A 13,972-nucleotide genomic window follows, 5' to 3' on the forward strand; every position below is an offset into this window, starting at 1 on the left:
CTCCATGCATATCAAAATACTTTCAGAGTTTTTTGCACGTTCATTTTTTGTCAAAAAAATGTCACAATTACACCCGCCTATAATAGTGTCTAATCCTCAACTAAATTCATGGCTCCAAATATATCTATTTCTAGAAAGACCTCTCCATTTACATCTTCGTCTCATCAATGGTGGGTGGAGCCTCATTTGTTGTAGGAGTAGAAGGTGGTTCATACGTATCGTCCTCTTCTATTTTTGGCATTAGAGGTGGTTGTGTTGAGATGAGTGTCGAAATCACCATCGAAATTACGATGGTACTTTTGGCACGTCTTTCGGCGGTCAGAATTTTGATGAAATGATACCGATGTGAATTTGAAAGCTACGAGGAATGTATTTTAGCCATTTCTTTGCTTTCTTTTACGGTTCAATATAGAGTAGTTTAGCTTAATTTTTGTATGATAATTGTGTTTTTGTTGAATTAGATTGTTAGAAGTCATTGTAGGAGGCCTAATCACAGAAAAAATAACAAAAAGAGAACCACAAAACCACTTAATGGTTGTTAGTTTCTCTTAATGGGTTGGTTTCTTTCCATTGAGGGAGTGATTAGGAAAGCTTAACTATTGAAAAACTTAAAAAGCCATATAATTTATTGTTAATACTTTCAATGTTTGTACAATTTGGTGCATACACTCTTGCTTCATCCTTAAAAACCCCAAAACCTTGCACAAAAACTCAAGTTTTCTTACAAATCCTAGAAAATAAAAAACCTATCGTTCTATCCTTTTCAACTCTGTACTATTGTGCACATATACCATTATTACTATATGAAAAATATTAGAAATGGTATGTGATCCACAATGGATTTTATTTTATCCAATGTCAAATATATCTTAACAACAAATGGTAAATCTTGCAGTGTGTGACACGTGGCAAATCTTATAGTCTAATCATTGGGGTGACATATGTCAACCTTATTTGTACAATGTGACTGATTCAATCCTAACCTAAGTTGCAGATGAACTCCACTGTTCAGAAGCTAACATTTGCCCCCATATGCTCAATCTTAGTTCTACTGAACCATCTAGGAAGGGGAGTTGCACAATGCTCTAAACTTAGGAGGAGTTTGACAAGAAGGCCTGAAGGGGCCACCCAAACACATGATGGTGGTGGTGGCAGGGAAATATCATGGAACCACCTAGACACATGATGGTGGTGGTGGGAGGAAAATATCATGGAACCACTGGTCCTATTCAAGTGTTTGAACGGAAGTGTGAAGCCTTTTTGGAAATCTTGAGTGCCATAACAAAATACACATCTTAAATTTATGCCTAATGGGCATGGTCAGTAGATGGGTCACCACTTATAAGGCCAAAGATTAGGGTAAGTTCAAAACCCTAAAGGGATCCTTTATCTAGAGATTCTCAAGGTAAGGTCCTAAGGGGAGTGTAATGAGAGAACTCTATACAATAGAGTGAAAACTTAAATTTTTTTTAAAAAGGGATTGCATCGTGTACATGAAAACCCTGAACTCATGATGTGAGAATTGGAGTTATAAGGTAAATTTTAGCTTACTACTATTATTTTTAAACTAGCTAATTATGGTGGGTGAAAGCATGGTCCCACCCATAGCACAATGGATTGAAAGATATAAATTAGGAGGTTTCCATCAATGATGCCACTCAACCTTACTCTAATTGATATCCTTAACCTCCTTAATAATGGGGAAGGTGAAGAAGTTTTTCATTAGCCTCACATTTTGACTTATACTTTCATGACTTTCCAACGGTTTCGACTATAATAATAGCTACAAAAGAGTTTGATTAGCTCATTTTCATGCACCTAACTGTAAATCTTCTTATAAGAGCACTTGAATGTTGATCTTGTAAGAGCATTTCATTATAACTCTTCTTGTAGGAACACTTTAATGTAGTTAAAAGATAAAAAAAGTGCATGGTCCTCCAAAAGTTTGAGTGTGTCTACGTTCCTTTAGACTTCCATCTCTTCTCCACCATTGTTAATAAGCCTTAGATTCTCATTAATCTCAAAATAAGACATTATAACCCTGGTTGTGATTGCCAAAAATAAAAGTAAACTCACAAAAATATAAGAAAAATGCAATCACTTGTAGAGGTCTCCAAACCCACGTAGGTATTCATGCATGTCACTAACTTTCTCATTTTTATTAACCAGCCTTTTCCATCCTTTTGAAGGAATAATGACCATTGAACATTCACTTCAAACTTGAAGCAACTACATAACAACTTCTCTATTCTCTTCAAAAAAATGTCATCATCTCAATCATGATGATTCAACCGATAATAAGAAGGAAGAAAATTTAACCCATTTATGAGTTACCACTACCAATACTAACAAGCAAATATGGAGCAACATTAACCCCATTTTGGGTTAACTAAACACTCTCCACCATACGTGAAAAGTGAAGAATAAGTCTCATGAAAAGACACTATGAGAATTGTAGCAACTATGAGAAAGTTGGCCACACCCAAAACTCAAATAGTTAAGAGTTTTCGGCACCTAAGTGTGAATAAGACTACTTGTATATGAAGCTAGTTTTTGGGTGCCACGCAAGTGTGAATAATGTTAATTGAATATAATGCATTATCTCATAATAAATGTAAACAATCTCACTTTGTGCTAAACGAGTTCTCTAGTCTTCCACTTGCTTTTTACTCTTTGTTATGTGTGAGAGAGAAAGAGAGTTGAGAGTAGAGCTTAGATCGATTCTTAGCTCATGTTCCGGTCTATGATTATTGTGTGAGAAAGAGTAGATAGTGAGAGGTGTGTGAGTCATTAGGTTTATGATTACTCGGGAAACTTGAGAAAAAAAACCTTGAATTTTTATATATTTTACATGTTTTGATCCCTAAGTCCACGCTATGAAAGTGCAAGTTTTTTGCCTTTTAAAAAAAATTATTAGTCATAAAAACGATGTTAAACTGATTCAATGATGTTAAATTGAGTCCCATTGAGACAGAAAAATTAAAAGTCCATGTTTGAAAGACTCAAACTAGAAACTTTGGATAGGAAAAACACTCATCTAAACCTCTTAATTTGCAAATGATCGGTTGCGCAGAATGCAGGTTAGTAATCACAATCATTGAGGGGACTAGGAGAGTCCTCATCCAGTGAATCTATTGATAGACCATGGAGTGGTAGGCTGCATCATAATATCGGTCCTAAAAATGTAGTTGTTACATCACATAAAGGCAAAGAGAAAGTGGTTGAGCCCTTGGTATGCCTGACAGCTCTGCCCAGCGCATTCTCTTGTTGATGGAGATTCTAGTGGCTCGGAGATGAGCCTTGATGAGGAGCTTGGGATTCTAGCAATGAGGACACGTGTATGAAGAAGGCTATGGAAGCCATGAATGCAAAGTTACGAAGATCTGGAAGAGTCAAAAATCATGTGCAGAGGTTGACTTATGATGGTTGTGGCACATCACTATGCATATATGGCAAAAGTTATGCAGGTTGTTGTAGAACCCACATGTTTTGATGAGGCTATTGGAAATGTATGTTGGGAGAAAGCTATGGATGAGGAGATGGATGCATTGTATGGAAATGAGACTTGGGAATTGGAGCCATTTTTTGAAGGTAAAAAAGCTATTGGCTGTAAGTGGGTGTATAAGGTGACACATAACAGTGACGGTAGCATAAGGAGGTACAAGGCTAGATTGGTAGCCAAAGGATATGCGCAGACACATGGGATTGATTATGAGGAGACATTTGCCCTAGTTGCAAAGATGGCAACTGTGAGAGTTGTGATTGCAGTGGGGGGGCTGCAGCTAAAGGTTGGTTTTTACATCAGATGGATGTCAAAAATGTGTTCTTGCATGGTGACTTGCAAGAAGAGGTGTATATGGATCAACCACTAGGTTTTGAGGATACAGATCACCCATAGTATGTGTGTAAGCTTCATAAGGCCTTGTATGTGCTGAAGTAAGCTCCATGAGCATGGCATGAAAAGATTGCTGAGTATCTTGTCACTATTAGTTTTCATATGGCAGATGCAGATCACTCTTTATATGTGCGCAAGAGTGATAAGGGCATTGTGATTATCACCATTTATGTAGATGATCTTATTGTTGGGGGTGACAACTTGGAAGAGATTGAGCATGTGAAAAGTCTTCTCAAAAGGAAGTTTGAGATGAAGGATTTAGGAGAATTGCACTACTTTTTGGGAATTGAGGTCATTCGCACACTTGAGGGTATTTGGCTATCACAGAGACAGTATGCATTGTGGACATGTTGTCCAAGTATAGGATGGATGATTGTAAGCCAATCTTAGTGCCATTAGATCAAAATGGCAAGCTTAGTGCAGATGTAGGTTATGTGTTCGAGGATCCAACTATGTACATGAAGATTGTAGCCCAGTTTGATCTATGTCACGATCAGTAGGCCAGATTTGAGCTACACTATTGGCTTAGAGAGCTAGTTTATGATGTAGGTTCCACACAAACCACATCTTGATAGTGTGCGATGCACACTTTGGTATTTGAGGGCCACTGTTGATTATGCATTGTTTTATGCAGCAGGTGTACCATTGGAGTTATATGGATACACAGATGTAGATCGGGCAGGTGGCATCTTAGGTAGCCTTGTCGATTATAAAGGTAGAGTAAAGAGGAGCTGCGGTGGCAGCATGTGAGGTAGCTTGGTTACGCAAGCTACTGTGCTGATTTGGGGTTGCATGTGGAGAGAAAGATTGTCATATATTGTAGCAATCTTAGTAGTATTTTATACAGTTGGCCAGGAACCTAGTTTTTTATGCACGGATGAAACACATTGAGATGCATTACCACTTCATCAGGGAGAGAGTCTTGGCAGCAAGTGACATCGACTTGGCCTACGTTAGCACACATGATCAAGTTGCTAACATCTTCATGAATGCCTTGGGAGCTGAGAAGCTCTGCAAATTTTGAGATATGCTTGGAGTTCATGAACTAGAGTTAATCTTGAGGGGGAGTGTTGAGATGTCAAGCTCAACATGAGCTGACACTCACGAGGCGCCTGCATGACCATTTGACATTTATATCATTGGCAGGTTTGGTAGCTGACACCGACATATCTTCACTAGAGATTCTACAGCTAGACTACACCAACTAGTCCACTTCTACCTACCCCTCTTAGCATGTTCACATTATGGACCGCTTGTATATACTTTATTATGTGTGTTAGTCACTTTATCTTCTTTGTAGAACTCTTTTATGGTGTGAAGAAGAAGAAGAATTTTCAGCCTCTCACCTTGTGTGCCTTCTTCTAGGGTTTGTGTGAGTGTGTGTGTGCTTGCAAGAGCTCAAGCTCTCTTCTCCCTTGCATCTTTTCAGGGACTAGCCTAAGCTATGCATAAAAGTAAACCTCAAAAATCATCTCTAAGGGGGAGAAATTAGGAAAAAACCAAGAGAAAATTGGGCACAAATTTTTTTTGGTTTGCATTTTCGAGAATTGAACACTCATTCACTTCATAGAAGTACAGTCGTACATTCTTTAGGCGTGCCCATTTACTTCCAATTAGAGAATCTCTCCAAATCTATTTCATAAAATAGAGTAATGAGTGTTGAAAGAGCATAAATATGGTGTAGTAGTACAAACGTATAGACCCTTCCTAAGTCTGCAAAAAATTTCAAATTTGAAGGGTCTAGAGAATTACTTGTTATTATTTCACTAAGTGTTATTCTCTCATTAATTGCACATTACAAAAGATAAAGTAATGATAGGTAAGGTAGTACAAACGTATCCCCAAGATCTATCGACGACAACGTAGTGGAGTCTGCAAAAAATCACTATTGTCTCTTCTCATAATTTATAGTTAGACCATTCATGACTACTTTGAACCATTGCACATCAAGAATGTCAAATTATCTAAAAATAACTCTAATTATGTTTTATATAGTTTCACAATAATCAAGATTGGAGATAATAACATTTGAGTCGCTAGTACTAGCTCGACTCTCTTGTTCAAAGGTAGTCATTACTCTATTCGTCCACATGAAAATGACATCCATATGCGACTATAATTCTTCATATTTTTTATACTACATTAATTATATAAAAAATTAACTTTCAAAGAGAGTTATTTTAATTATACATCGAGAAAATTAATTATTGAACGGATGTGCTAGTTTGATATATGTATGTGACAATCACATCCTCTTGCAAATTCCATCTCTTGCTCTCACTGATGATTTCACTGTCCTTCTCTCTTTCCTTAGAGTTTGTTCTAGCCATCTATAAGAATTATATCATTATAGAGAGTTGTGCAAGCTCAATAGAATATGGAAGATGCATGTGTCTTCTTTTGAAATTGTTTTTGCACGTTTGATGTCTCCACTTGTTCCTCTTTATATCTATCAAGTCATTTTTTTCATTTTTGGAAAATACAATATACAAAATCTATTGATCTTGTCTCATCCTTATTAACGAGTTAGACCTTTGCCTTGTGGTACCTCTCCAACTATTCATTTATCCTCTTTGTTGTGCCAAAGTTGAGGCATGTCAGGATCAATTTGTCTAAAGGAACTTAGAGATGTACACTAATGATTCTTGTCAACCTTCTACCATGCTCTCTTTTGGCCTTGCCCTTTGTTTGAAAAACCCCCGTCTAGGTCTTCATGAATCTCTCCAAGAAAAACATTCGCCTTTGACTATGAATAGTGCTAACAATTACAACCTCCTCATCTACATGTACGAGCAAGTGCATCTAAATGGTGAGAATACTCGTGGGAAAGTGCTTCTCAATAAAGCACACTACTTCTAAGGAGTTCATTCTTACACCTTTGATTGTGTAAGAGTTTAAGGATATCTATCAAAATAAGGCAATGATCTTGTAAATAACACTCCTAATGTCTTTACTTACATAATCTTTAATTGTATAGAGGAGAGAGAAAATGAGTTATACATACTTGTAAAGACTTATTCCAATTATGAGCCGTTAGGCTACTCAACTTATTATTTTGAGTAAATGTGTTCTTAAGACAATGCAGGTGTCTCGTTGGTGCATGAAATGTGGTTGTCGACTGAGATTTCCATCCCGTAGTGGATGTTGCAATGGAAGATAACTTACATGCCATAATATATCATCTTCTTTAGAGTTGGAGAATGACATTGCATGGCATATCCACTGGCCTACTTAATACCATTTAGCTATATTATGATTTTGTGAAAATCTATCTTTAATGTTTGGAAATTTAGATTTGTTACTAACCTAAACACTCACCCAAGCCTGGGTAATGGTGCATAGCTTACATCATTATTCCCTTTATACTTGTTGATCTATTTAGGAAATTTAGACATGTCATGAATGGGTCATGAATAGGTCATGATGAATAATGATGCTTGCCCATAAGGTTTGTTCTTCTACTAAGAGTGCCATGTAGACATCCATGTTTTTAACTTTGTACTTTCTAAGTAATAATAAATCAAGTAAGAGATGTCCCTTTTTAATGGTCAATCATGGAGGGATATTATAATTTACCAATACCACCACCACAACCAGGTGCTCCATGTTGTAAAACACAAACCAAATGGGTTAATGCCATCCATTGCCAAACCAAGATGTATGTATTGAGGCTTTTCCTTAAATTCAGGTCATATCTCCTCAATATGTCTCCACATAGTACAATCAACAGGAATGCACAAGATGGCATCTGTGGATCAATTTTTAACATGCTAAGTCACTATCTCTATTATGAACTTAAACATGCATTCGAAAAGGCCATACAATTTTACAACGAATGGTTCTACCTTGTAAATCTTGTCGATACCATTTAAGCTCCACATTTTTAGATATGTGGAGAGTTTATTAAATCTGTTGAGAAACAAGGATTGAGCTCTCCTAATGATAATCAAGTTCCTAATGAGATTCTAATCCTACTCTAATGACAACTCAATTAATATGACTAATCTAAGGTGGATGATACCTAAGTGAACTCATGATGATGAGTGTGTGCTATTTAATTTACACTTAAGTTAATTAGAGTTCAAGATAGATTAACTTGGACACATAGAGAAACTTGAGACACAACAAGAGGTTGAGGACATACCGACGCCAAAATACCGACGCAAATGTCGAACGTCGGTATGTCCGTCGTCATGGTGGAGGAGACAAGTATGGCGGGGTTTTTTTAAATTTTCATTTTCCGTCGCGTATACCGACGCCTATACCGACGCTTATTCCGACGCCTATACCGACGCATATTCCGTAGCATATACCGACGAATATTCCGACATATATTCCGTCGCATATACCGGCGCTCGTAAGTTTTTCACAGCCGAGAGCCTATTTTCTGGTTTTTCGCAGAAGAGGCGCAAGTAATCAAGCGAAAGAGGTGCTTTCTCTCCCTCTTCTCTTTCCCTCTCTCTCCTCTTTTTTCCTCTCTCCTCTTTTCTCCTTCATTCTTCTTTTCTCCTCTTCTCCTTCTCCTAACATGTTATTGCAATTGCTTTTAGTTTTTAATTGAAAAATTAGGACGTTTAGGGTTTTGTGTTTTTTTGGCTCTCTATGCATGTTGAGATCTAGAGCTCTCTATGTATGCATAGATCTCCTAATGCATGCATAGAGATTTTAGGGTTTTGTATTAGTTCTTTTTCTTGTGTTTAATTTACTAATTAGTTTGTTTAATATTTTGTTTTGCAGTTCTTTCACCTCACCAATCTTTCACCAATCCTCGAGCTCTCCTTCAGCTTTGCAAAAAAGAGGTAGATCCTCTATTGATTTTTCTTGTTTATGCTATTTTATATGAATTTTTGCATCCTTGTTTTATGGTTTAGGGTTAGTTTTGGGTTCTTGTAAGCTTACAACACATAGGATTAATTTAATATCTATGCATAAAACCTATAATAAGCTTGCAATCTCTATTATCCATGTACGTAAAACAAGATCATGTTTATTACACCATTGGGTGATGGGATTAAGGGTTAGCATAGTGCATAAGGCATATAGCATAGAGCTTATGCATAGAGCTTATGCATAAGTCTTGCATAGAGCGTATGCAAGAGACTTATGCATAGAGCGTATGCATAAGACTTATGCATATGACTTATGCATAGAGTTTATGCATATGGCTTATGCATAGAGCGTACGCATAAGACTTATGCATATGGCTTATGCATAGAGCTTATGCATAAGGCTTATGCATAGAGCGTGTGCATAAGGCTTATGCATAGAGCGTAATTGCATAGAGCGTGTGCATAAGGCTTATGTGAAAGGGATTAAGGGTTAGCATAATAGTGCATAAGGCATATAGCATAGAGCTTATGCATAGAGCTTATGCATAGAGCTTATGCATATGTCTTGCATAGAGCGTATGCATAAGACTTATGCATAGAGCGTATGCATAAGACTTATGCATATGGCTTATGCATAGAGCGTACGCAGGTAGACTTATGCATATGGCTTATGCATAGAGCTTATGCATAAGGCTTATGCATAGAGCGTGTGCATAAGGCTTATGCATAGAGCGTAATTGCATAGAGCGTGTGCATAAGGCTTATGTGAAAGGGATTAAGGGTTAGCATAATAGTGCATAAGGCATATAGCATAGAGCTTATGCATAGAGCTTATGCATAAGTCTTGCATAGAGCGTATGCATAAGACTTATGCATAGAGCGTATGCATAAGGCTTATGCATATGACTTATGCACATGGCTTATGCATAGAGCGTACGCAGGTAGACTTATGCATATGGCTTATATGAAAGGGATTGTTAAAATGCAATTGCAAATGCCTTGATTGTGGTTAACAAATGCTTATGCAAATGCCATGGTGAGGGCATTGTGAATTGTTGGTTTGTGTTGGAGCTTTTGGATGATGGATTGAGGCATGAGTCCATGCTTTATTGCTGAGTTCTAAATTGTAAAAGGGCATGAGTCATGCTCAATACTTGTAAGCCAACAAACTTGTTCTATCATTTGATATTATCCACATCATTTTGTACCTACACTCACCATTGCAACCACTTCAAGTTTCTATAGAATCTAGCAATGTGTGAGGGTACCTTGGCATTGGTTGGAGAGGCCAAGGGGAGAATGGCTTGAACTCTTTGTGCCGTGATTGCTTGGTAAAGCGGTACGAAGGGGGATTAGGTACACCGGTGTGAAGAAATGGCCTCAACCTTCACCTTGGAGGAAAACTCGGTGAAGGGGTGAGAAGAGCTTGGCCGGGAGATCGGCAAGCTTCAACGCGCGTCCTCAACAATCCTCACCATCGACTTTGTGGATGCATTTGGGCAATGGGGCCCCTTTTCTGCCATATTGTGTGGATATTGCAAATGCATATGATCTTTCATGACATTGTGGGATGCAAAGAGTATTGCGTACAAGTTTTAAGAAGTTGCATTTTCAATTGAGATTTGGTTCCAATTACAAAGGAGACTCTGGCGGAATTTACAAAACCGTAATTCAGTCCTAGGGTTTTTGGGACAATTTCAGAGTTTCGGACTCCGACAGGTTGTATGCATTGCTTGAAAAGTGCATTTACAAAGGATGATGATCTTAGTGGTCTCAAGAGTCATGATTGGCACAAGTTTCTACAATTTGTGCTACCCATAGCAATAAAAGATTGCCTCACTGAAGACATTAGAGCTACTATCTATAAGATTGGCACATTGGTGCGCTGGATTTCTTCAAAAGAGATAAAGAGAGACACTTTGGAGACAGCGCGTTTAAACTCCATAGAGGCAGTCTGCATGGTAGAGAAGTTTTTTCCTACAAGTTTATTAACAATCCAGATGCATCTGCTAGTTCATGTTGTAGATGAGGTTGCAGTTGCTGGAACAGTCCATTCAAGATGGATGTTCTTTTTGGAGAGGTTTATGAAGACATTAAAGGGATTTGTTCGCCAAATGGCTCGCCCAGAGGGTAGTATGTCAGAAGGGTGGCTGATACAAGAGTCCCTTGTTTACATCACTGAATATTTAAGTTCCTCAGATCCAGAGATACCTCGACTATGGTCTCAAGAGTCCAACAGGCGAGTCATTGGTGAGGAACCTCAAGGCCAAGGCATTAAGAGAAAGATGGATAACACTTTGAGAGAAAAAATCAACAAATTTTGCATCTTGAACTCTCATGTAATGGAGAAGTGGATTGAGACATATGAAGCTCTCAAGCGACAGCGAGTACAAGATCGTTTAAGTTTCAGAAGGAATCGCACTACAAGAAATCTCCCATATCCAGAAGGTATGCAAGCTCTTCCGGACTTTCCCACAGGTAGATGGCTAGAAGCTACAATTTTAGAAGCCAAACGTGCTGGTTTACCTATAACAGAGGAGGAGGAGGAGCTTACAAAAGGATGCGATTGGCATGTAAGTGTTTAAGTTCTACATGTCTCTCATTTTTTCCTCTACATGTCTTTGTGTTTGATTCTCCATCAACAAACTTTTTGTGCTCATTGTAGTATCACAAATATGGGGCGTTTTGGTCACATGGACGTCATTTTCGAGTAGAACGAATAGACCAAAGAAGAGCAACCTTTGATTGTGGTGTCACAGCACAGTTTGTTCAAGAAAGTCGTGCAAGTGCAAGTGATGATAACACATTTACTGGAATGCTTGATTACTTTGGAACCATTCAAGATATATTGAAGGTTGGCTTCAGAAGTTTTGAGTTGTTTATCTTTGATGTGAAGTGGTTCAAGGTAATCATGAATGGGCCACATGCAACTGTACGTAGAGACAAGAGTGGCCTCATCCAAGTGGACTCCACAAAGGTATGGACCGATCAGCAAGATACTTTTGTGCGCCCAGAGCATTGTGAGCAGGTTGTCTTTAAAGCGGATCCAAAAGATCCACGCTGGCTGTTTGTGGTTCAAGTCGCCCCCCGCAGTAAGCAAATTTTTGAAGAATTTGAGCTACAACAAGGTGATGTGGATGCACAGGGTAATGGAGAGCAGCAAGAACAAGCCGATATCAACAATGAAGAGGAGCAAGCAAATGAAGAGAAGGAACTAGAGCAAGATCCAAATGAAGAGGTGCAAACCAAGGAAGCTGAAAATCAAGTTGAGGAAGAAGACATAGATGATGAAGACATCCTTCATCAAGGGACTTTTAATGATGAGGATGCTGAAATGTGCATAGACATAGATCTCTTTGGGGCTACTGATCTTAATGAGGATGATAGAATAGATAATGATTTATAAAATGATGTATCTTAATGATTATGCAAATAGTTATGACATATTTGTAATGGTTTTATGACATTGAAGGTCCATTCATTGTTTACCATTGTTAATGTTTACCATCATAATCACTATTGTAGGAGCAAGTTGATATAGTTTTACCAATGTTGTTTATCATTGTTAATGTTTATCTTATGGTTCTTTCATTCATTGTTTACCGTGTAATTTTCATTCCGTACAAGTTTGTCATATGGTTTTTTGTCCAACAGGCCATGGGTGACTCACCGCCCTACGACTACAGTCCAGATTTCTCATTTAATCCTACACCGCAGGGCATGAGTCCCCAGCAGTTATATGGTTTTCTTTCGTCCATGACTCCAGAGCAGAGAGCCATGGCTCAGAGTTATTGGGAATCTGGAGCAGGGACATCTGCCTCACCATCTGGATTCCCGACGCCAGTTCCCACACCCGTGGGTACGACAGCAGCTCCCACACCTCGTACCACACAGCCTTCCACTCCTGTTACAGCTCGATCTACCACCTCTTCACATAGACGGCGCTCACGTAGTAGGTCTTCAGGGGGAGGTTGTTGTGGTGGTAGTGCCACAGATGCTGTGACACCACCACCACGTGAGCGTCGTCCTTCGCTCTCATCTGTTGATAGCACACCCATAGGGTCACCTTCCACTCCCTGGGGTGCACATGACCATGACAACAGCAAGATTTACACAATTAGGGATGGGGCACCAATAATGGATAGTGCAGGGAAGGCAATGAAGACACGCATTCGACAATTGTGCACTATACAGTTTCATGACTCTGTCATGACTAAATGGGATCAGCAAGACAAGGGAAAGAAAAATTATATAAACACAAAGATAAAGCAAGAGTTCCAGCCATCTGACCCTATGAATGTCGTCTCTAATGAGTGGATACAGTATACAGCTCGCATTTTGATGGGGCATCGTAGGTCAGAGGCGAGGGACGCATTCAGAGAGGGGAAGGAGAAACCTGTTTGGCTAGATGACAGGGAGTGGGCAGCCATTGCTCAGGAGCTCACCGAGACACCAGACAGGTTTCAACAACAAAGAGAGGCGGCAAGGGCAAGACTGCAAACAGTAGGGGCTTCTCATCTCGGGAGTGGTGGTTACGAAACCATGCGCCATGAATTCGTAAGTGTTTGTAGCAATTTTATTTATTTAAATGTATCTATGTGGGCTAAATGTTGATTTTTTAAAAGTTATAATTGTTAATCGTGTGTGCAGGAGTTGGCCATGAATCGCCCACCAAGCAGGCGAGAGGAGAAGTACGCTCACAAACATGGCCTTGTGGCCTTGTTTGAGATGCTTGAAGAAGAAGGAGAGACCGTCAATTGGGAGGCATTACCATGATGTAAGATGACCTTCAAACTAATGAAATATGATCAAAACATTTTTGAGTATTAATGTTTAATTTAATTTCTTGTTTGTCGATATCAGGAAAATATGCAAACGAGCACGGTTGTTTTTGTGCTCTATTGTAGACAGAATGGTGCTGTCTGTTTGCTGTTGTTGATCCTGCTCATTGCAGGCAGCTAGGCAACAGCCAGGCAGCACTATTCTGCCCAAAAAAAAATTTCTGCTACAGCGTCGATATTTGCCCCGGTATCAGCGTCGGTATATACATTGGTATAGATGCCGGTTTACACTTCGGTATATAATCCGGTATAGCGGCCGGTTTATCCGTCGGTATATGAATCGGTATAGAGGCCGGTTTAAGCGCCGGTATTACCCCCGGTCAGCGTCGGTATAGGCGCCGTTATATGCGCCGGTATTAATACCCGACAGGTATACCGACGCAGCGATACCGGCGCTTATACCGGCG

The 13,972-nt window shown here is 39.1% G+C and overlaps 1 protein-coding gene across 1 annotated transcript; it reads left to right on the top strand.

The window, feature by feature from the left end:
• Positions 1-12,480: 12,480 nt before the first annotated feature.
• Positions 12,481-13,500, top strand: LOC147637945 (uncharacterized). The gene is made up of 2 exons (XM_086799080.1): positions 12,481-13,281; positions 13,375-13,500. Exons 1-2 carry the CDS (start codon positions 12,481-12,483, stop codon positions 13,498-13,500), a joined length of 927 nt encoding a protein of 308 aa, XP_086655206.1.
• The last annotated feature ends 472 nt before the right edge of the window (positions 13,501-13,972 follow it).

This window comes from Cibotium barometz, chromosome 6 (assembly GCF_041138505.1).
Source record: "Cibotium barometz isolate CiBa-2024 chromosome 6, ASM4113850v1, whole genome shotgun sequence".
Lineage (NCBI taxonomy): Eukaryota > Viridiplantae > Streptophyta > Polypodiopsida > Cyatheales > Cibotiaceae > Cibotium > Cibotium barometz.